The sequence below is a fragment of the Stegostoma tigrinum genome, chromosome 4 (assembly GCF_030684315.1).
Source record: "Stegostoma tigrinum isolate sSteTig4 chromosome 4, sSteTig4.hap1, whole genome shotgun sequence".
In the NCBI taxonomy this organism is placed as follows: Eukaryota; Metazoa; Chordata; class Chondrichthyes; order Orectolobiformes; family Stegostomatidae; genus Stegostoma; species Stegostoma tigrinum.
In genome coordinates, this window is record NC_081357.1 from 92,112,916 (window position 1) to 92,138,371 (window position 25,456).

The window sequence follows — 25,456 nt, forward strand, 5'->3', positions numbered from 1 at the left end:
ATTGTAATGTTTACTGAAGAAAGTACTTTTTTAAAAAAATATTTACACATTGTTGCCTTTAAAATTTCACAGGAGAAGCTTGCAGGAAGCCCAAATAATAGGATATTTTCAGCCCATTTCCTGGAAGTTTTCTGTCAGTTTTTTGGCTGAAGTTAAACTGAGGCAGGGACAGAAGGGCACAATCATTTTCAATGCATATGAATGACTCAGATGAGGGAATTGAATTGAATTTTACTAAGTTTGCAGATGAATAAAAACACATGAAGGCAAGTGGTCAAGATGATGCAAAGAGTCTGTAGAGAGATACAGACAAAGTAAGTAAATGGGCAAAAGCTTGGCACATGGAATACAATGTAGAAAATGTCAAGTTATGCATTTTGGCAGGGAGAACAAAGATAAATACGAATTAACGTGAGAAAGACTGTAGAAACCTACAGAATGGAGGTATTTGGGAGTCCTCTTCTCTAAACTGAATGGTTTGGGGATCCTTATTGAGGATATACTGGCATTAGAGACAGTCCAGAGAATGTTCTCTGGGCTGATAACTGTATGGAGAGACTATCTTAGGAGAGGTTGAGTCGATTTTGCCTGTACTTGTTGAAATTTAGAAGAATTGAAACATATTAGATTCTTAGGGGAATGAAAAGGAAAGTATCGAGGATGCTGGAAATCTAAAACAGAACATATTGTTGGAGAAACTCAACATGTCTATCAGCATCTGTAGAGAGGGAAAAACAGAGTTAATGTTGAGAGCCCAATTCTGAAGAGGAGTCATTATTGGACTTGAAATGTTAACGCTGTTTCTCTCTCCACCAATGTTGTCAGACCTATGGAATTTCTCCAAGATTTTTAGGACGTTTGAGAGGTTTGGTATGGCAAGTTTGTCTTCCGTTGTGAGAGTCCATGGACAAACTGAAAATAGGCACTTGTGTATTTAAGACAGATAAAGAAGAATTTCTTCTGAAGGTTGTGAATCTGTGGAATTCTTACTGCAGAGCGCTGTTCAAACTGGATTGTTAAATACACACAGCGGAGACAGACTTCTAGTCTCAGAAATAGCTTTTGACTACCACCCTCAGTACCAAACTTTTTTCTTAATGCATACGTTGCACTAAAAAGGTTTTAGTTCTTCAATAAAATCCTCTGCCTGTTTGAGTGTCACTGTAACTCCAGTGTTCCGATACAACAGACTACAAGCTACATCAAATAGCAATTGCCGGAAACAACATGGTTCCAAGATCTAGGGTTGATCAATTGTATCTTTCTAGGCTGCCTGTTTAATTCAACTGTAGTAATAACTAACATCTGTGAAAAAGGTTGCACCTTTATACTAAATAAGGCTGGATCACCCAATCTGATTAACTGGTTAACTGATTTCTCTCCACAGATGCTGCCAGACCTGCTGACCTTGGTCTACTACTGCATGCTGTAAATACTTCATACTTTATCTTGGTTGTCCAATAGGTTGCTCTCAGGCCTTGTAAGCCTCCACAGTTCTAACTCTTTTAGCAGTTTGCCAGTGCTGTTGTATATTACCTTCGTATTTAGGGTTTCAGCACATATCTCGATATCTGATTCTCGGTCAACTCTTTTGTTCACGAACAGGCATGAAACCTCCTTTCAGTGCTTCACATCTCAACCTCTCCTCCACATTCACTCTTACTAAAATGCTGAATCAAAGCGAGATAGAATATAGCCAAGAATATATCCTTAGATATAACCCAAGTTCATATAATATTCTAAAAAACGCAATAAGAATTAACAAGTACAACAGAATCTAAACTACCATTGGTTTGATTTCAGAATGGCTGAATCCTCTGACTGAACGTTCAAAACTGAACTGAATCTATCAAAATTTACTTTGCTACTGTGACTGTGTTCATCTACTATTCACATTACATGCTGCATTCTCGTGTGTTCAAAAGTGCCAAGCATGTAGCTAACCAAACCAAGAGCTATCAAAAGACATCCAAACAACCATGCCATTCTTGGAAAAATCATGTCTTTCACCTTGGCTTCTTCAAGGTTGTCTTTCTGGGCACGTCTGTACTCTGTTTCATTTCCATCTATCAAATCATAGCCAGACTAAGGGTGCAGACTTGCACACCAAGCCAGTGTGTTTGATTGCAGACATTTCATCACCATGCTAGGTAATGTCGTCAGTGCACCTCTGGTGAATCATTGGTGTTCTGTCCCACTTGTTATTTGTATGCCTCGGTTTGCTGGGGCAGTTGGAATGACTTCTGGGTCTGTTTGTCAACTGTTTGTATATTGGGCCCAGATGAATGTGTTTGTTGACGGTGCTCCTGTTGGGATGTCAGGTCTCCGGGAATTCCCAGATATGTCTCTTTGGCTTGGGCTATTATGGATGTGCTGTCCCAGTCGAATTTGTGTTCTTTTTTGACCATAAGTATTGAGACAAGTGAGAATTGGTTGTGTCTCCTGGTGACCAATGACAACACCAAGAAATACCATCCTAACTAGCTTCTTAGATGCTTGATATCCAGAATCAGCATCCAAATGAATTTATAGGCAAACTGCTGTCAATTCTAAACTATAAATTACACACTAAACAGCTGACACAACTAAGCCTTATCTTACTAATCTTACAATTTGGCTCAGCATTCCATACAGCATATGGGTCATCAAATTCAGTCAGAAAGTCCTTCAAAATTTTGTCTTCTCCAAGTAGTATTTCAGGTCTTTACCTTCTAGGAGGCAATGTAATTCCCAAGCCATCAGCTGCATGTCCAAACTGGTGTTCCAGAAGCACAGATTTCACAAGTTGCACAGATCTGAAGAACCTCTTTAAGTTGGTCTCAATTAACAGAACAGCTGCAACAACATATTTGCAGATTCCACATCTGACATCAGTCTTCTTCAGCTTGCCTGCGCTAGAAAAGGCAATTCTTCAACTGCTATAAGGAAACTTGGATGGATTTGTATCTGTTTACATAGCTTCAAGCAGTTTCAATCTACTCAAAAGTCTGGCTTCAGTTTTTGAAGTTTCAGTTGTAGTTTCCTTAGAAAGAGAGACAGTCCATTTCCTTTCTTAGTTTCCATTTTCAGTTCGGGCCTAAAAACCGAGAAGCAACCTTGCAATTAAGAATTCCAACACAACATGCTGCCTCTTGGAAACATCATGTGAAAGCAGTGTGCAAGTTCTCTCATGTATGCCAATGATTTCTAGTTCCACCTCAGCACAACCTCACTCAAAATTCTCCAATGCTACCAAGTCATCAGACTATTTTTCTGGCATCCAGTACTGGATGATCAGAAGTTCGTTAATTAAACATTGGGAAGACTGGAGTCTTTTTCTTTCCATATCTACTCCAAATGCTATCCCCTAAACATGATCCATCAATGGGGCATTACTGAGGCTACTTACTCCCTTCTCTAACTTTGTCTCTGCCACAACTCATTAATTCCTGAGACTCTTTCGTACCTTGGTTACCTCCAGGCGTGTTTCACCACACTCCTTGTTAGCCTCTCATATTCTATCTTTCCCAAAAACGTGTCGCTATCATAAATTCTTATACCCAATCCTACCTCTCACCAAATCCGGTTCACCAATCACTATGAGCTTGCTGATTTATGTTGGGTCCTATTTAATAGTGCCTCAAGGTGAAATAGTTCTCATCCTTGTTTCAAATCTCTCAGGGCCTCACCCTGGCCCATCTCCAAGCCCTCTTCCAGCCCTAAAATCCTTCAAGCTAATGGTATTGCACATCCCAGGTTTTTATGGATCTACCATTTGCAGCTGAGCCTTCAAAAGCCTGGATTTTGAACCATGGAATTTTCTCCATAGGTCTTTGTCTGTCTCTCTCTCTCGGTCCACCATTTAAACTTTCCTTACAATGGAGGCCTTTAATCAAGCTTTGGGTCTATGTAACCATTGCAAAGTAAGTTTAAAAAGAATTTGAGATCATTGGTGAAGGAATTTGCAAAAGCCAAGAGGCAAATATCCTACCTGCCCTCCAGTGGAAACAATGGGTGCAGTAGCTGACTTTTGGTGAGATGGGCTCCAATTCACCTCACCAGGTAGGGCTCCTGGCACTAACAGTATGTTGGCTGACTTATGTTGCAAATAGACATCAAGATAAACTGTATGACTTTTTTATTGATACACAAAATTACTTCAATAATACTACACACATTAGGAATTAGTAAACCAACATGCAATCAAATCAGACCCATAAACCCATTTCAATGAACTGGCTCATTAATAACATTTCCAAGGAATTGATGAGAAATAATTACAGGCTGGTGCAGAAAACTATGTATTTGTCATCGGCACAAAAATACCATACTACTTGTGTTGTGAATTTTACAAAAGGTTTGCACTATTGGGGAATTGGTCAATGAAGTAATTAAAAGCAAAGAAAATATGCCTCAGCCCAAGCAAATCCAATCAAAAGCATTCTGAAGGTAGCTGTAGTTGGCAATAATATACTTTATACTTAAACGGGGTTGGGGGGGGAAAAGAGAGAAAAAGAGGACGCTGGATAGAGATGGTGGTTTCAGGCTCGGTCTGAAAGTGAACACTTTTGAGAAGACCATCTGCTGCATGAGTGGACAGTGGAGAGAGAGTGGTGGATATATGGAATGCTCTGCCCCAGAAGGCAGTGGAGGCCAAGTCTCTGGATACTTTCAAGAAAGAGATGGGTAGAGCTCTTAAAAGATAGTGGAATCAAGGGTTATGGGGAGAAGGCAGGAACAGGATACTGATTGTGGATGATTAGCCATGATCATAATGAATGGCGGTCCTGGCTCGAAGGGCTGAATGGCCTACTCTTGCACCTATTGTCTATGACAGATGTGAAATTTCAAAACCACCTTGCAATGCATTTTTCATCATCATACAGCTTTGTTTGCCCGCAACTGTAAGAAGAGACTTTTATTGTCAAAGTTAGAATAAATATGGTCAACTTGTTAAAACGTCTAGAATCACAAGAGAATGCAGCACAGAAGGTCATTTGACCCTCACACAACTTTGCTGACTTTTACAAATAGCCATCCAATTAATCCCATTCACCCGATTTCCCCATAGCACCAAAAAATTTTCCTACGAGTATTTACCCAATTTTATTTTGAATGCTCACTGAACCTGCTTCTACCACAATCAGCCAACACAGTCCAAATCATTACATCTCAGTCCAAAAGTTTTTAAATGTAACTTCCTTTAGTTAAATTGCTTAAACAGTGTTTCCAATTACTGACCTACTTGTCATTAGCAACAGTATCTCCTTATTTAATAGGAATGGACATGATTCTGAACAAATTAATCAGATGCCCTTACCTTCTCTCTTCTGTGGAGAACAATCCCAACTTGTCCATAACTGAAATATCACATCCATAACACCAGTCTGGTAAGCCTCCTGGACCACGAGAGGGGATGTCATCCTTTCCCTTATCCTTATGTAGCAAGTTATCCTGTTTCTTGTTTGTGGCTGGGTAGGCAAAAGTTATTCTAAGAAACGCTTCTTTTGGAACTAATTTAAAAGGATGCTGACAGATAACACTGTCAGAGCCAGGCACAGGATGCAATCATCTGTGATTCTGCTGCTCCAAGCAAAGCTAGAAACTTACCACAAGCTGTAGTGAAACAGTCTGTAGTCTTCACCTGCATAATTCAAAGCAAGGTTACATGCATCAGAGGAGCAGGAAGGCTGATGTTTAGGGCCTAAACCCTTCTTCAGGCCCGAACGTCAGCTTTCCTTCTCCTCCGATGCTGCTTGGCCTGCTGTGTTCATCCAGCTCTACACCTTGTTATCTTAGATTCTCCAGCATCTGCAGTTCCTACTATCTCTGCACTCAAATACTGTTCTACTATGGCCCTCAGCACCTCATGGATGCCCAGGCCTGAGATTTGGATGCCAAAATCTATCCCGCATTGCAGTGATACTGCCACACAACATAATGTCAGGTACTCTCAATTTGAAGAAAGAGCTATGTCTGAAAAAGGCCTGTGTTTTGATGATTCTTGCTGATACTGTCATGGACAGATACATCTCCAGCTGACAGACTGATAAGATAAGATTGAGGTCAAATATGTTTCGTTTCTTGTCGATTCCCTCACCACCTGCTACATATCCCATACAGCAGGTATGTCCTTTTAGAAGGTGTAACCAGTCCAGTAGGCAGGGGTGCTACCAAGCCATTCTTGGTGATTCACATCGAAGATCTACCCCAAGAGTACATCCTGCAACCTTACCACTTCTCGGTTTATCCTCCAAGCACTGTTCAACATGGAGGTGTACTGATTTATCAACTATAGGGATGTGGTATATGGTAATCAGCAGGAGGTTTCCTTCCTACATTTGACCTAATGCCATGAGACCTAATGTGGGCCTGGCAGCACTGAAGTTGCCAGGATAACTCCCTCATTGTGCAGCCTCAGTTCTGCCCTGCGGGTAGGATTCATCAGTAATTCTCTGAGACAGTGCGTGTAAGGTATAATTTGATTAATTTGATTGTGTCAAACTTTGCTTGATTGGTCTCTTCAGGATTGAAGGGGCTGAGTTTACTATTGGTTCCATTGCCTGTAGGTCTGGATCAAGGTTGGAGTCCAGTATTACAGACAGGCACCAATTCGGAACATCAGGTGGCATGCAGTGTTTAGTCAGCAAGAAAGGGTCTGTTAGTCGCAGTCAGCAAAGCAGTCATGGTGGAAGAACATGTCCTGAGTTGTTTGGAAGGTAACACCAGAAACAGAAAGCAGTCGGAAGAGTTGAGTTCAAGGAACACGTGTTAAATAATGAGCTGCAGTAGCTCATTATCCCTTCTTGAAACCTTAAACAATTACTAAAGAAGATAGTGAGAGAATGCAGAAATTTGCCAAAAATAAGCAGACTGTGTTTTCAGGAACTGCAGATGCTGGAGAATCTGAGATAACAAGGTGTAGAGCTGGATGAACACAGCAGGCGAAGCAGCAGAGGAGCAGGAAGGCTGATGTTTTGAGCCTAGACCTTTCCTGCTCTTCTGCTGCTGCTTGGCCTGCTAGGCTCATCCAGTTCTACACCTTGTTATCGCAGATTGTGTTTCCAACCGAGCAAGAAGCTTTAAAGCAGATTGGATAATTCTTGTTTTTTTTTGGGTGTAAATATATATGCTGTTTTGATCGTACCTTGGCAGCCTGTCATGAATATGTCCATTCTCTGATTACTGTGATAGACAAATTGCAAAAATAATATTTTGTGGTCTGTTAAGCCAGGTTTCACTCTGGAATCTGACTGTTCAGTACAACCATCAACTGGGATTACAAGAAAAAAATGAATTAGTCTATGTCTAACAGCAGCAAGGCTCAGATAAAATTCATGCTTGAGGTGATAATTGGCAAGTAATATTTGTGCTGCATGGGTGTCAAATAACACCAACATGAAGACTAACAAAGGAGAAGCTTACCATCTTACCACTCCTGCCTAGACAGCATCAGGCCTTTTCTTCCTATTAGCCATTTTTTTACCCAAATGCACTGACAGTTCACCTCAAGGATTTAACTACCTCAAAAAATGTACATAAACAAACTAAGTTATGGACACCACTGCCACTCACTGAACCCAAAACTGAAACGTCAATTATATGTTCCCATTCTTAGTACACAATATAGGCATGCAAATTAAACTTTAATCTATATATTCTTCTTCCACTTGAGAAACTAGCTTCCAAAATAAAACCAAAAACAACATGCAAGGAATTTTCATCCCAATCTGAGGAGCTGTGCTGACTTTGAACATTATGCAATCATTAGCAATCACTCCCACTTTATGATGAAGGAAAACTCATTGTTGAAGTAGATCAAGTTCTTACAACATGTCTATGTAAAAACCAGATTTAAAAACTCAAATACCACGCTATTTGGGACAACATGGTGACTCAGTGATTAGCACTGCTGTGTCTCAGTGCTCGGTATACAGGTTCAATTACAGCCTGTGTAAATTTGCATAATCTACCCAAATTTGAGGAGAATATCTTCAGGTACTCCAATTTCCTCTCGCAGTTCAAACATGTGCAAGTTAGGTGGGTTAGCCATGCTAAATTGCCCAGAGTGTCCAGGGATCTGTAGGCTAGGTGAATTAGCAATGGGAAATACAGGATTACAGGGATTGGGTGGGAGGTAGATCTGGGTGGGTTGCTCTTTGGAGGGTTGATGTGAACTCGATGGACCAAATGGCTTGCTCCTACACAGAAGGGATTCCTTAATTCTAATCAGAAAGTTTATTTTTAAGAGTTGGGTGGGGTTGGAGTGATGGAAAACAGAAGATTTCACTTCGCACAGTAACAGATATCTGTCATGTAGCCCTTCAAGCCTGATCAGCCATTCAATTATATCGCAGCTAGTCCATTAGTGTCATTCTGTAAATATCGAAATATCTTTGTGCAACAGAAATCAGTTCTACTTTTATGCATGATGTGAAAATCAAAGTAATGAGAAACAAAGTTTACTGTATAGCAGGCAGAAAATCAATGTGCAAAATCTCACATCATTGCTCCTTATTAAATTTTGTTATAAGCTATCCAACATTATCTTAAAATGTATCTAACAAAAAACAGTACAAGCGAGAAGAGTATTTGGGTTTCAGATTATGAATCTTCATCTCCTGCTATACTAACTGAACTATGGATTATGGTTAGAGTGTAGGACACTCATAAGAATGACCAATACTGATGTTTGTCAAAGAATATAGAACAAACATAGGAAATGAGCAGGAGATAATACTTCAAAAGAGCTAGTGAACAAAGGATGGGACGAATGGTTTCCTTTCGATCTGTACTATTTTAAGTTTTTGAGTTAGAAAATGCAACCAGCCTTGATTCTGCACTGTACGCTTGGCATCTCCAAATAGCCACGATGTTGTTGGCACACAATCTGTGAAGATATCAGCACTCTTATCTGCAAATGTAGGGCATTAAAATCAACCATAATCTGATAGATCAAAACCTGGACAGGAACTTTAGTATTTAATTAGCCACATTCCTTCATGTTTTGTGGCCACTGAGTCATCGAACATATGAACAGCATGTTAGGCAGAGAGAGGGGGAGGGGGAGAGGGAGGGGGAATAAGAGATGGGAAAAAAAACATGATTTACAATGATCAACCTAAAATTTAAATCTCTCTCTCTCTCTCTCTCTCTCCCCCCCACCCCACACAGACGTTACTAAACCTTCTAAGATTCTTCTTCACTCTTTTCTGGAGCAGAAAATTATTAAAATACTTCTTTCATGAATAACTGCTTCAATACAACAAGGACCAAAGTTGTTTCACAAACAACTTCCTCAGCAAATAATTGTGAAGAGCGCAGAATAAACAAAGGGCATCAATGGGAGTTTACATATACCGTTGCTGAATGCCAAATCACAAGTACGGCGTATCAACTCAGTAACGCTTTACAGTCAAAAGGCATGTTCAGCACAGCATATCACATCATTAAACAAGATGGACGATTCTCACACACCTACTGCTGCTTGCTTTTAATGTACCAGTCACACTGTGCCTGAAGTTAATCAGAATGTAGACAAGCCAGTTTGGTGCCATAAAGTCGCAGCAGGGAAATCTTTCTAAAATACCGATGAGAAAATTAATGCCATCATAGTTAAAAGGTGCCAATCTAAAGTATGAAGCTCCATAGCCCACAATGCTGGAAAAGGAAACCAGCTCTATTTGCTGCATTTTCAAAGTTAGGTCTGAGGAATCTGCATTTATTCAGAAGATAAAATTCAGTGGAGAAAGCATAATGTATTTGTCAGTCGGTACAACTCCTTTGAAAACAAAACAATACTGAACAAGTTGGAAGTCACAGTGAAATTACTCCACCTTCACTTACTCATACTGCCACAGTTAAAGTAGTCCCTTAGCTCCACAGTGCAAAATACTAAACTAGAAAGTGCAGAGACAAGGCATGTTTCTTCATGGAAACAAAATAACTATTTTATCCCAAAAAACAAAGACCCATCATAAAACTGAATTTATACGTTTTAGAATTTACTGTTGTCTGTGTTCTGTTGTTTCTTAGCAACAGGAATCAATTCGTGATGTGGATGGTTTCTCCTTTGTAGCAATGTGCTAACGAATACATAATGCTTGGCAAACTGCAGAATAAATCTCAATACTGCAAGTTTATTTTCTAAAATGTAAATTCATTTGCAACAACTCTTTTCAATCAAAGACAATTCTGATCATCATTGGCAGAATAACAAAAAAGTAAGTAAGGCAATCACTCACATCTGTAAGTATGCCTTTGTTTGGAGCACTGAATTCACAAGTCCAAATGGGTCTTTTGTACCTCAGGACACAGCCCTCTTCCATTTCCCCACACCCACCAGTGCCACTGTTATCAATATCTTTAAACTGCATAATGTCTCAAATAACACTGATCTCAGAATAAATTCAGGCAAATAATTTTACTCCAAAACTTTCAGACATAGGGAAATCCATCAACTTCTCCCACCGAAGTTAACAAACTCCCAAGGATGGCGACAGCTGTAGCTTTGCATTTGCATCACTTCAGTAGCAATCTTTTGGAACGGAAGCAAAAGAACTTTCTTGTCAGCTTGTGAAAAAGAATCTACTATCAACCATGCTCCACAGCAAAACAATTAGGCATTTTCAAATACCATATTTCAACAGAACCTTAGAACTCAAGTACCAAAACCAAATGTAAATACATAGGTAGAATTCTACAGCACAAAAGGAGGCCATTCAGCCCATCATGTATGCACCAGTTCCCAAAACTGGTACCCAACTACTACTATTCTTCAGTGCTCTCTCTTCCTCTAAATCATCACCTTCAATTGTATATCCAGATCTCTTGAAGCCTTCCAAGGAATTTGCCACCTACATCCTCCAAGGCAGTGCATTTCAAATCCTAACAATTCTGAGTAAAGAAGTTTCTCCTCATCTCATTCTTAAGTCTCTTGCTGACCATCTTAAATTGTGACCCCTTTTTAGTGACAAACCAACTAATAGAAACAGAATATCTTTCTTTACCCTGTCAAAATTGTTCAGGATTTGAACACATAAGGAAAATAAGTCTAATTTCTCAAATCTTCCCTGTATCTAAAATCCCTCATTCCTGGTATCATCCTAGAAAATTAGCTGTGCATTCTCTCCAAGGCTTTAACATCCTTCCCTAAATAAGGTGCCCAAAACTGAACACAATACTCCAAATGTGTCTGACAAATGATTTGTAGAGGTATAGTATCACTTGCTTGCTTTTATATTTGATGCCTCTATTTATAAACTTAAGGATCCTTCAAGCCTTCTAAACTACTGTTTCAATTTGCCTGGCCAGCTTCAAAGAATTGTGCTTGAACTCAGGTTCCTGTGCCCCGTACATTCCTCAAAGTTGTAAAATCGAATCTACATTGTTTCTTCAATCAAAATGCATTATCTCCACATTTCTCAGCACTGAAATTTATCAGTCATGTCTGCCGATTTGGCCAACTTGTCATATACCTTGTGGTTAAAGGTGTTTTCCTTTGCAAATTTCTCCCCAATGATGATAGATGGTTTTAATTGAAAAGAATTGCTGCAAATCAATTTACATTTTTGAAAATAAACAAACTTACAGTATTGAGCTTTCTTCAGCAGCTTACTAAATTATGTCTTCATTGATTCATTGCTACAAAGAAGAATCCATCCTCACAACGAATTGGTTTCTGTTGCTAAGAAACAAGAGAACACAAACAGCAGTAAATTCTAAAATGTGTAAATAGTTTTATGATGGGTTCTTTCTTTGGGATAGTTATTTTGTCCAAATTAGTCAAGTGTTCTCTGTCAAAAGGCCAACCTATCCTTTGCAATACAGGGACAGGTAGAACCTTGGCATGTGATGACACTTGGTGTTTGCAGGCCAAGAGTTATTCACAGCTTGTTGCAAGCGCAAACAAAAAGGTGGTCATCAGAATGAGACCATCTCAAAATGCTCCCTAAGAAATTGCTGATGCACAATACATATTCTGCTTTTGCTTGTACAAATGATTGACATCATTTAACGTCATACATTTTTACAGTTTTCCTTGGATACATCTTCTCTGCTGGTAGCTTATTTCAAGATGATCCCTCCTGCAAATTAAGAAATATCATTTTGGCAGACACATACAGCCAGCGCACCCTACAGTTCAGGAAGCTGGTCTCTCCTCAGTGGCTGACCCTTGACACCTGACAGACAAGGTAATTTTTGACATTTCTCACCAAGAGACATTCACACAGTGCTAGTACAATAGAATCCAGTTTGATAATACACAGCCTCAGGACATCCCATACTGAATAAAAGTCACTTTAAGAAAACATCATTAAAGTAAAAACCCAGCAATGAATTTGACATGAGATCAGCCATGACCTCAGTGAATGGCAGAACAGGCTCAAGAGGCCAAATGACCAACTCCTGTTCTGGCTTCCTGTTCATACATTACCCCAGCTCCTCCAGGACATCCAGATCCCGCTGACCCGACATAACCTTAGAAGTGCACTAGTCTACTTTGATTCTCTTCATCTTTTTCAAAACGTTCCATTTCACACTGTGAAATTCCATCGCCACTTACCTGCTATTTGGCTAGCCAATGCCCTGTTGCAACTCAATTCCACAAGATCACCAAATCTTTCATTGCTCAGACATGTGAGTATAGGAGTTAAGACATCAAGCAGAGATTGTACAGGACGTTGGTGAGGCCTCTTCTGGAATACACTATGCAGTTCTGGTTGCCCTGTTATAGGAAGGATGATATTAAAGTGCAGAGGGTTCGGAAAAGATTTACCTCAATGTTGTCAGGAATGGAGGGTTTATGTACTGAAAATAGGCTGTGACTTTTTCCACTGAAGCTAAGGAGTTCGAGGAGTAATCTTACGAAGGTTCATAAAATCTTGATGGGCATAGATAGGTGAATAGCAAACGTCTTTTCCCTAGAGTGGGAGAGTTCAAAACTAGGGGCATATTTTTAAGGTGAGAGGATAAAGTTTTAAAAATGACATGGGGGGGGGGGGGGGGGGTGGAGGGAGATTTTTTACATACAATTGTTCATGTGTGGAATAAACTGCCAGAGCAAGTGATGGATACAGGTACAGATAAAACATTTAAAAGAAATTTGGATAAGCACATGAATAGAAAGGTTTGGAAGATATGGGCCAAACTCATGCAAGTGGGGCTAGTTTAGTTTGTGAACATGGTTGGCGCAGACTAGTTGAACCAAAGGGTCTATTTCCATGCAGTAAGACTCTGACTCTAAATGTTTACTCTCTTGTGCTCCGTGTCTTCTAGATGTGGGGACTGAGTTATATCTTTCTCACCAGGACGGCAGTTCTGTATTGGCCTGGAATCCAAGATCATCAGAGAAAAGACCCACCTTTTCAGAAGGAAAAAGGGAAAAGGCACAAAACAAACTCAAAAATTAGTCAAATCCATGGCAATCCAACTTGTTCTCACCCAGTAAACATACTGATTAAACTATTTATTCGCCTATGTCAGCTGAGAAACCAAGGATTCTTAACAGGAGGCTGACAGGAATAACACAGCTTGGGCTACCAGCTGATCTCTTACTCCTGTGGATCACTGTCAGAGTGTCAATGACATTATTGTGATCCAATGGTGGGAATTACAGCAGGACTATTCCCAGTCTATTTTGCAGCAAGAAAAGTGTCTGTTGATTCCGCCAAGCTACATTTACAGAATCTATTAAAAAGACTGAACTTCAGCAAACAGAGCTCAAACATGGCTGCAATGTAGCAACATGTCCCAGAAAAGCAGGGTGATTTTTCAGTAAAATGGTCAGTGAGGATACTGGCATGTTCATAAATCCAATCTCAGTTATGCGCATCAGCCAACCATTTCCATTCTGGTGGGGAATAGAGGTATCATGCAAGAAGCCCTCAATTAAGTCTGCAGCAACTCCTTAGCAAAATCTGTACCACAAGTCACAATTCCAAGTGATTTGTCAACAGAAGAGCTTGAGCAAAACCAAATCAGCATCTCAGCCATTTACTAGTAGATAAACTTTACAGCGATCAGTTCAATAAACTGCCTATTTCACACACAGCCTAATGTCCAATTATTTTTAAATCAATGTTTATAACAGGTCTATTTAACGAGACAGGGTTTAGTCTATCTAGATGGAATTTCACACAAGAATCCATTGCAAGGACACTAAGAAGGATTTCCATTGGGAATTTGGTACAATACTGAAATAGATGGATGAAGAACATTGCCTCCATATCCTTTGCTTATGAGGGTGCAACAAAGGTGCCAGGAAATAACAGTCACAGTCAGACAAATTGAACACTGCTCTCTGCATCTTTATATTGTATGCTTAACAAAGCAAAATGCACCAAGAACATAACAATTCAATTTGCAGAATGAATCAAGTCCAAATACATCTGAGATATGCATGACAAACTGGTTAAACAAGTCCATCATCATCCTTCTTAATGTCAGGGTAAAAGCCTAATACATTTTTAAATTACAATCAGAACAATGACTTAACTCTTGTAATGGTTCAGAAGACAAAGGGTAGTTTCTGGTAAGTAGCATAATCTAAGGATCAGTCACAATTTCCTTCTCATTTAATTCTATGTAATTTACAACAGTTGTGCTTAAGTGCCACGTAGATTCCAAGATGTGTCTACTAGAAGGAAGATTGTTCAACTGTCAATCAGGTCTGATGAAGGGTCCTGACCTGAAACATCAATTTTCCTGCTCCTCTGGTGCTGCCTGACCTGTTGCGTTCCTCCAGCTCCACACTGTATTGACTGAATCCGTCTACAGTTCTTGCTTTCTCCAAGATTGTTCAACAGTAATTATTTTTGCAGGTTCCAAACGCACAAGTAACAAAAATGTTAGGTCTCCCAAAGGACGCTAGTGTAACCAGTAATATCAGCACAGCAGACAACCAGGAATACAAAAAAGTGCTGGAGAAACTCTGCAGATCTAACTGCGTCTGTGGACTCAATCAGATCAGACTTGAAACATCAACTGCTTTTGTCTCTCCACTGCTGCTGCCAGACCTTCTGAGTTTCTCAGGCACTTCATTTTTATTTCTAAACTCCCGCAACCACTTTCTTTTTTAAACAGAAGATCAAGTATTGGAATTGCAGCAAAACAAAAATCTTGAAATGAAATATTATCAGCAGAAATAACTAAATTAACAACAAGAATGCTTCCAAAAGGGCTTGTGAAGAACTAATGCAGCATTTTGTAACTGAGCAACTTGGGTTTCGCCAATTACACCTCTCAAGAGATTCACTGGGTGAGAGACATTGATATGATAGCTGTTATCAGAAAAGTGGACTGACAGCATGTAATGGGGAACATACTTGGCTTGCACAACTACACAGACTGCATGAGGGAAGGCAATTCTCATCAACCTGAACAAACTTTCTCTCCACAGATGCAGCCTGACCACCTCCACACTCCAGCTTTCCCTCTTTCAGATCTCCATTCTCCTCAGTCTTTTGTTCGTCTCCAGGCAGCGGTAATGTGAATTTTTGTAACACAGACTGCTACCAGTTGGGTTTAACAGCAATGCAGCACCAAGAGATATTTTGAAACGTACTCAGGAAGTTTGGATTGTTTTTTTAAAAAATCCAGCGAAGTGCAGTTTTCTTCTCTCAACATCTGAAGAAACCATGCTCTTACTTGTAAAGATGAAGCATTAATCAGGTATTAAAAGGACAAAGTTGCAGATACTAGCAGTAAGGGAGCTCTCTGCTATGGTAATAACCCTAGCACAGCCACCCCACAACCATCTGAAAGAGATAGCAGCACTAGGCCAGTCTGTTTCCCATACAACAATAACCATTTTGTCACATACAATACTGGTTTAATGTGCAAATTGTACGAAAAAGGAGCCATTTAAAGAACAAACAGTAATATATGTTGCTACAACAAACCATTCCAAAGTATAAGTTACATTTCATTCTGCCTTGAAAATGGGGCAGGATAGATAGCAAGGACTTCAATTGGTCACCAAATCATTTCAGCGGTGGCGATTGGGGAGGGGGGCTCCATGCTGAGCATGGCTACTATAACTTTTGCTCTTAAATTATGTAGGTTCTATGTAGTTTGGCCTCAGGGAATTCCCAGAGGAGCTGAATATCTGTGTAGTGAAGGCTCACAGAAGTTCAAGGTGGTGCAAAAGCAGTAAAAGAAACCTGCACAGAACTAACAGTTTGGTAACTGAACTACATGGGCTCTGTGTGGTTAGGGGTTTACAGGAGTACTAGAACAGTTGAAAAGCTCTGCAGAATAATGGATGTGGGAAGGCTAAAGAATCCGAGGGAAGCCGGTGCATTATTAGCATTGCAGTACAGCAGAAAGTAGGGAAGTAAGAGCTCAAAGGCAGTGCTAACTTTGTGCAACTGAGCAAGATTCAAGGTCAGGAAATAAATCCAGGAAGAACAATATTGAAGTACACTGTTTGAGAAAAGCTAGTATTGTGCTTGCTAGTGTTGGAATGTAGTTAAGAATCCAGGGAAATGTAGCTCCATGAAAGGAAGGTGAACAGCCAGAACGTGAGTAATCTTTGAGGCAGTCCACATGGATCAGTTGCTGAGGAAGCTTCAAAAGTAGGTTGGCAAAGTGAAACATCACAATTCCTCACGCAGTTTCAATAAGATTTTGTGGCTTGCTGTGTTACTAAAACCTGAACCAATTGCCGAGAAATCCATGGAATTGGTTTGCATTTCCTATTTGATGTCTTCTGTGGGTTGTTCATCCATTGCTTGTCTGTTACTCAAAATTGCTTCATGTTAAGTCTGGGATGTTAGAATATAAAAAAGTGAGGTAGAATCAGATTTTTATAGTACAGACAATGGGCTGAGTGGCCTTATTCTCTGTTCCAGCTCCCAAAAGAACTGCCCAACTCATCCCATTCTCCAGCCCTATCACCATAGCTTTCTAAATTCATCACTTTCAAATATACAGACAGCTCTTTTTTCGAAATCTCCTATGGAATCCGCCTCCACCACTGTCCCAGGCAGCACATTCCAAATCCTAACAACACCGAGTAAAGATGTTTCTCATCTCACTCCTAGCTCTCTTGCTAACAATCTTGAAATTGAGACCCCTAGTTACTGACAAACCAACTAGTAGAGAGTGATTACCCTTTTTATCCTACCAAAATTTTATAAAACTTATTGAGATGTTCAAAAGTATATCTCTTAAATCTTCTCTAGTCTAAGAAGGAGGTCAATTTCTCTAATCTTGCCTTGAAGCCAAAGTCTCTCATTCCTGATATCATTATAATAAATCTCCTTTTGCACTCTCTCCAGAACATTCTTCTTTCAATAAAAAAGGTGCCCAGAACTGAACACAATACTCCTAATGCTTTGTATAGATGCAGCATCACTTCCTCACTTTTATATTCTTACCTCTATATATAAACCCAAGGATCCTACTAGCCTTCCGAACAACTAATTCAAATTACCTGGCTACCTTCAGAGAATTATGCATGTGAACCCTGAGGTCCTTTTGCTCTTGTACTCCTCTCAAATTTGTATAATTAAGCATGTATTGTCTCTCCATGTTCCTTCTACCAAAATGCATTACCTCTCATTTCTTTGCATTGAAAGTCATGTGCCAGGAGTCTGTCCATTTGGCGAGTTTATCAAGTCACTCAGCACCATCCTCACAATCGACTATTTTCCTTAGCTTAGCTTGATGATCGGGGTCTTGAGCTCAATAATCAGCCATGAAGGGTCAAATGGCCTATTCCTGCTCCTATTTTCAACATAGCTACATAAACCAGATATATTCCAAAACTATATAATTGGTCACATGACAACTCTGGTGAAATTTAGTATGTCTTACGACTTGTGGAGGAGTGGGACTGGAAAGGAATCAGGGTACTCCTTCAAACTCAATTGTAACATCACACATAACAGGAACAACATAACAACTAATTCAGAAGTAACAAAAGGCATGATGGGCAGATTTGTAGAGAACAGCAACCTATCACATCATCCTTCCTTCTCTTATTTAATTCAGACGTCAAATCAAATCAAAAGAGGAAGCTCTATTTCATGAAGAACAGTCAATGTAAGAAACAAACTCTCATTTAAAAACAAAAATACTTACTGCCAAAGACTTGGAAAGCCGCTGTCGGAATTCATTCAGGACTATAATCACTATCTCTGGGTGAGGTATGTATGCAAAACCCTTTTTAACAAAGACCTTCCGAACTCGGACCAGCTCAAGAGCTTCAGTGAAATTGACCTGATGGAGTCAAAGAGAAAAATGCTGAATATCTACAAAAATTATGTACAGAATCAATCTTCACTAGCCATAAAAATTAGAGTGAGCATGAATTTGAGTAAACTCCATAATTCAGATTTTTACATCACAACTAACGGGCTCCTTGAAACAAATGGTATTTATTCCATGTCTTAACTGTACATCTTAAGCAACCTTGACTAAACGTAGAAAATCAGACCATTTGCTATGTCAATTTAATCACAGATGTTAAAATCAGCTGCAAAGTATTACAATAACTGTAAAAATATAAAATTAATGATTCTTTAATTAATTGAGCAAGTACTGGCCTTGACTCTGGGAAACCATGCAAGAGCACAAAAGGTGCTGTAACTTTCTCCTTCTAAAGAAGGAAGGACTGTGAATTGATTAAGTTTGGACTTCAAGTAAATTGAAAATTACCACCTCATTAATTTTTAATGGAAAAGATAAGTACTCACCTCCCCTTGCAAAGGCTGAGCTCCTGCAGCAACAGATGTCTCATGGCATTGGTTAAATTAAGCCAGAGGGTGCAATAACTGGAGCATTATACCTCACAATGCACATAGCATTTTGATAGCTTTTTTCTTAATGGGCTTAAGAGAACTCCATGGAAAACTATTCACTACTAAAATGGAGAAATGCGTAAATATGCTTTATACGACAAGCTTCACCCCTTTGAGGAAAGTGCTTTGAACCAGTTTATCCGACGGTCAATTAGAGACTGATTCTTGTAACTGAGAGACGTTTACGTGTTCCATTTCAATCTATTTCCACTTTATCAATAACGTGCAAAGCCCAAATGGCATGCATAGTACACAGGTAAGTCTGTTCAACACATTTTGAGAGAGAATGGCTGATCTCTATCATCTCCATTTATATCTGCCTTTGATGTTCAAAACAAACAAGAATAAATTCTCTCTTGATAATTTCAATTGACCCACCATTCATCGTGCTTTGAAACAAAGAAATCCATATTTGCATAAGCCACCATTAGCAAAAGTGCCTCCCAAATTCACCAACAGCCTAAATCTAACAAGGTGGTTGCGGTCCTCATTTAAGGTTCTCCACACAACCCTGTTCCCCACCAATAATATCGGAGGAAACAATTCCTCTCATTCTTTTCAATCATTTAATAATTTTATCGCAATTAGATCAAATCCTTAACCTTTTCAGGTCAAGGCAATACCAGGTCTACAACATGTCATCTTTATTTAGGCACTTAAGCCCTGGGTATTACTAGTATTCTACTTGATATTACTCAGGTAAATCTGTGCTGTACTATTTGCAAGGACACCAAATCCTTCATTTACAGTGTAATATCATGCTTTCGCAGTCAGGTGACAAGTCCATGCAATATTGAGTGATGGAGGTGTGATCAATGGTGTATAAATTATATGTATTAAAGTTTTTGAGCCTGGATTGTATGTAGACGCAGATGAGTATTGGTTAGCTCCATGAAGGGTTTAATTTTCGAAAAAATAAGGTCAGAAAGCCCTTCTAGAACAGTGACTTAAATCCAATGTTTGTAAGAAGACAGGTGACTACAGGTCCCTGCAGTGGTAAGAGAAATATATTGACACTATTGGATTTATGATCATGTGCAGTTTAGTAGAGAAGTACAGGAATACAGTGAAAAGTTTTTACAATGGCTTTCTTTAATGGAGCCATCTGAGGTACAAGTACCCACCAACAAATCTGAGAGTTAAAAGAAGTGTTGTTACGGAGTTAAAAAGATACACTAGCATGAAACAGCAAAAAAGTCCAGAAAGATAATAAGGGACTATGAGTACTTAAGTTACAGTCCATGCCTGCAGGCCCCAGAGGGGAGGCCGCCCTGCCTCCATATGCCAGCCTCCATCTAGGACTCTCTACCGCCGCTCTGGGACACAGCCCACACTCACTCCATTCCATCGCGGGACGTGGTCCGCTCCCACTGCTCTGCTGTGGAATGTGGCCTGCTTGCTCCACCTGTGAGATTTATTTTCATTTCACAAGAATCTAGGACGAGCACACGTTTTTTACATTCAGTTGAGAAGACACCAACTTGAGTTTAGAAGCACGTTTAGTTTCTCACTTATTCACAGCCCATGCAACAAAGCAGCTCAACGGAAGGGTTTAGCTTGTGAAAATTTCAAACCTTGAGAGGCAGATTTGAAATTGCAGGTTATTACAAATAAGAAAGCTTAGACTCTCAGATTTGACAGAAGTTCATATCAGCATGTTTGGAAAAGATTCATCAAATCTTCTTCATAGTCCATAATAAAGAATCACAAGCAGCCATTTGTTAATCAGAACTTTGAAGAGTAGAGACAGGAGTGTAATTTCTCTGGACCTAACGCCATGTAACAGATAGTGTCAGGAAGTTTAGTTTTGCTGTACGTTTTGTGATCATTCTGTTTTATATATTTAGATAGCTTTTTCCTCATTTCTTCTGTTGTAAATTTCTGCTCTGTCATTAAAGGAAACCTGCAGCCTCATAAGAATATGTTTTAGTGATGAACCACCATTATAACTAACAAGCTAAACAAAAAGAAATTCCATCAAGCCAGGTTTCATCCCCAGACTGAGTTTAGTCATACCATCAGTTTGGATTGTACTATTAATGATATCACCCAGCAGGGTCAGTGCATTTGATATTTGGTTCAAGGAGGGAGAGGCACAAACTAAAATTCTGGACTGCAGCAAGACAAACACAAGGCAGGGAAATAGATGATCAAAAACAAACAGGGATAAATGGTCAGTAAACCTATAGATAAAAAATAGAAAGTCTTCAACAGTTTGGAAGGTTTGAGTTATAAAGGCAGGCTGGATTGGCTAGGACTTCTTTCACTGCAGCATAGGAGGTTAAGAGGTGACCTTCTAGAAATTTATAAAACCATGAGAGGTATTGATAAGGGTTAATGGCGTGCACCTTTTCCCTGCGATGGGGGATTTCAAGATTAGAGGACACATTAACAGTGGGAGGGGAGAGAGCGAGAGCGGAAAGAGAGAGAGAAGAGAGAGAAGAGAGATTTAAAAAGCATCCAGAAGCTTACAAATTGCACAGGTGTAACACCTCATCTGTCTTTGTATACTCAAATTAATTTATTACTTTTACTTATAACTCCCTTACAAATGGCATTGTAGTAGTGCCCAGATAGAATAAACAGAGGCTCATGAGGCAATTCACCACCATCTTCTCAAGGGCAATGAGGGATAGGCAATAAGTGTCAGCCCAGCCAGCGATGGCCTCATCTCATAAATAAAGAAAAATGACTTCGACAATTAATAAAACTTTATCAATAAAATGAATAAAATATGTTCTGCACTGTATTGTTCTATGTTCTATGTTCTATATTTCACATTAAAAGTAAGCAAGATGAGGAAAAAAAAATGAAGGAAACCGAAGTAAACATGGGAAGATAACGTGATGCAACATAAGTCTGCAAGTACTCAGACATGCACTTGTGACACCAAGGCATACAAGGCTATGGGCTGGAAAATGGGATTAGAATAGTTAGGTGGCTGTTTTAGTCCAGCACAGACACAGGGGGCCAAAAGGCTTTTTTTTGTGCTATAGACCTCAATGACTCCATAACCTATGAAAACAAACTAACTGCAGGCAGCTCACTACCATCACCTTCTCAAGAACAATTAAGGATGGGCAAATGATACCTACAATCCATGAACAAATCTTTTAAAATTCTCTTAATTGACGATAAATGTTTCCAATCTTTCAATTTGGCTGGTTAGTTTGGCCTGATCGGTGCTTTTTATATTGTCCCAGCAGTTTTGGTGCAGTATCCGTAAATAAATAATCATCTTTCAGAAAGCCCAGCTTCTTTTGTTGTGACCAGAGACTGACCATACTAACAGTTGATTACAGTCTAGGCCTCAAAAGCATTGGAATTAGTTTGTAGATACCCAATGTTAGGATGAACCTCAAGGGCACGCTTGAAATATCAGAATGTCCCACAGATGTCAAGTTTACTCCATCAGGTTAACAGTGCTTTAAGATCTCAGTGAAAAAATGAACTGCATTTAGCTCAACAAATGACAATAACAAGGACAGTGTCTGTAAAGTAAGTGTTCAGATATAATCTCTGTACAAATATTTCTTAAATTCGTGCACCTAAAAGTTCAAAACTTTAGACAAATTTGCCATTAACTAGACGCAATCACTTGTGGAAAAAAATAGTGATTTTAAAAAAGAACATTTTGAAAAAAGTCACAAGTGTCAAACAGTTCCTTACATTCACTTTGCTCTCACCTTGTAAAACAACCATTCAGCTATTTTAACAGAGCTATATCCACCCGAATCGGCCAGTTTCTTCTTCACATCTTCTTTTTCATTTGTTTCAATCTGAAATAAAGAATTACTCTAGGTCAAGATTTAGTTTTGGCAATCACAAATAACTCAACACAAGCCACGTTCTCCATGGCGAGCAAAGTGGAATTACATGGGAGAACCACACATTATTGCTCAAACAACATGCTGATCTGGATGATTAACTGAAGTATTCAGATGGGCAATATACAAGCACGTGGTAGCTAAAAGTCACCTGCCAACGTAACACTTTGGAGACAGAGAAGGCAAACTGTAATTTCAAGTGAATCAAGCTTTTTTCCAATATTTGAAGAACGTACAGAGTTTTGAAACTTGCCCCAACTGTAATTTAGAGACCACACACACACACACACACACACACACACACAATTCCAGGCAGGCAGTTACAGCACAACAAAAAAAGAACAAACAAGTCTCTGAACAAACTAGGGGTCTTAAATGTTGTCCTCAAAAGCAAGGAGACTGTGAATTACTATGCCAAAAGTTAGTTATGAAAGCCTCCATCACCCCAATTTTTTTTAAAAAAGTACAGAGAATGGCCTAGATTTTACCACTGAACCTATGGAGAACTCTAACAACAGCAAGACTGTAGAGTTTGATCATTAGTGTGAAACCAACAGAAACTTCTGGCATCTATACATGCATAGAAAGAGACGTGATCAGCAGTTCCTCCACATGGCGCAGGGTGGGAAACTGGAAATTACTTCAATTTTTGAACCTCTACTTTCTAAATATTATTTTTATTATATTCATTATGCAGTTCCAAAAGACCTTGACAAAGATTTGTCTGATCGATTGAGGGGTGGATGGGTTTTAAACAACTCAAGTCACAATCAGTAAATCTCTCTGGTCATGAAATATAAAAATTATTTCATATATTATAAAATTATTTTTCTTGAAATAGTTAAGTTCATTAATCAGTTTATGTCTTAATCTCAGACATACACAGTATTTTTTATTTTGTTTTCTTTCTGTCATGTGGATCAGAAATGAGTCGGAGCCTGGTTTCCACATCCTGGGTTGCTGTTTTGACATAGCTTCAGAGTGATTCACATCAAATAAGTTGATTACTGTTGCTGGGCAACAACACGAATCCGCCTCAACTTGGCACCAGAATTAAATTAGGAAAATTGGGAAATGTGAAATCATGCCAAAGAGAACTCCAGCTTTATAGGAAATGTTTCTCAAGTAAGGGACGAGAGCCAAAGAGTGGCTTTGCCACTGGGTACTAAAAACTGGGACAGTGAGCTTTCATTTTACCCCCGCTCACGCCTCAGAGGGGGTACGGCACTCTGTCATGGAAAATTGGCGATGTTGGTTAGGCCAGTATTTCCTTCCCATCCTTAATTACCCTGGAAAGGTGGTGGCAAACTGATTTCTGAAATCCCTGCAGGTTGAGAAGTGTAGATATACGCAGAGTGCTGTTAGGGAGGAAGTTCCAGGATTTTGACCCAGCAACAGTGAAAGAATAACAATATAGTTCCAAGTCAGGATGATGTAGGACTAGGAGAGAACTAGAAGTTGGTCATGTCCCATGGATTGGCCACTTTTGTTAAATCGTTCAATGTTTAAAGCACCATACAAACCATCCATTTAAAATGGAAAACAGAAACAGAGGTGGCCATCCAGCCCCTTACAACTTATTCTATCATTTATTTTAAAACACAAATAATCAGGATCTAAACTGCCATCTACCTGCCTTGGATCACAAAGTCCAATATACTCACCAAACAAAAATCTATCAACCTCAGTTTCAAACCATGAACTGATTCCAACCTCTTCCAACAGCGCAAGTTCTGGATTTCCATGAATCCAATGTCCAGCAACTTGTAAAATATTGGCATTTCTTTCAGCATGATGACATAAGAGTTGGAAATAACTGAACATAAATTCAGCTGTATAAAAAAACAGCAGTTCCCATATTTGCCCAACTAACAAAGGTGCATAAATGTAATAAGTCAAAGCTGACTGCATTGATAGTTACTTTCCGAGTGCCTGTTTCCCACATGCCTCGGAAAACAAACGATTCAATGCAATTTCAATGACTGGTAAAACACCATTTTAGGTATATTCAATGCAATCCTTTACTTGCAAAGTCACAAACTGTCAAATACTATAGGGCTTAACAGCTGTGGCTCATGGCTGCATTTGCCTTACATAGAAACAAAGAAGATTGGAGCAGAAGGAGGCCATTTGGCCCTTCAAGCCTCCTCAGCGATTCTTCATGATCATGGCCAATCATCCAACTCAGTAGCCCAATCCTGCTTTCTCCCCTTAACCTTTGATCCCATCCAACCAAAGTGCTAGATCTAGCTGCCTCTTGAATACACTTAATGTGTTTTGGCATCAGCTACTTCCTGTGGTAATGAAGTCCACAGGCTCACCACTCTTTGGGTGAAGAAGTCTCCTCATCCCCGTCCTAAATTTCTGCCCTGAATCCTTATATGGTGGCCCCTGTTGTGGTTACACTCAATTTTTGGGAACATCCTCCTTGCATCTACCCTGCACAGTCCTGTTAGAATTTTATAAGTTTCTATGAGACCCTCCCTTATTCGTCTGAACTCCAGTGAAAACAATCCCAACCTAGTCAGTTTATCTCTCCTCATACAGCAGACCACCCCACCCCAGAATTAGCCTGGTAAACCTTCGAGAGCAAGAGCATCCTTCTTCAGAAAAGGAGACCAAAACTGCACACAATATTCTAGGTGTGGCCTCACTAAGGCCCTAAATAAATGCAACACATTCCTGCTCCTATACTCAAAACTTCTTGCAATGAAGGCCAACATTCCATTTGCCATCTTTATTGCCTGCTTCACTTACATGCTTATCTTCAGCAAGTGGTGCACAAGGCAATCCAGGTCCCACTGTACTCTCCCCATTTGTTTACCATTGTGTCTTAACAGTTAG

General features: G+C 39.5%; 1 protein-coding gene across 1 annotated transcript in view; it reads right to left on the reverse strand.

The window, feature by feature from the left end:
* prim2 (DNA primase subunit 2) overlaps positions 1-25,456 on the reverse strand; it is a 165,049-nt gene that overhangs the window by 114,950 nt on the left and 24,643 nt on the right. Inside the window, exons 5-6 of the mRNA XM_048531973.2 lie at positions 22,472-22,564; positions 18,067-18,204 (exon numbers count right to left, since the gene is read on the reverse strand). Coding sequence (XP_048387930.1) covers positions 18,067-18,204; positions 22,472-22,564 — 231 coding nt within the window. The remainder of the gene's footprint in view (positions 1-18,066; positions 18,205-22,471; positions 22,565-25,456) is intronic.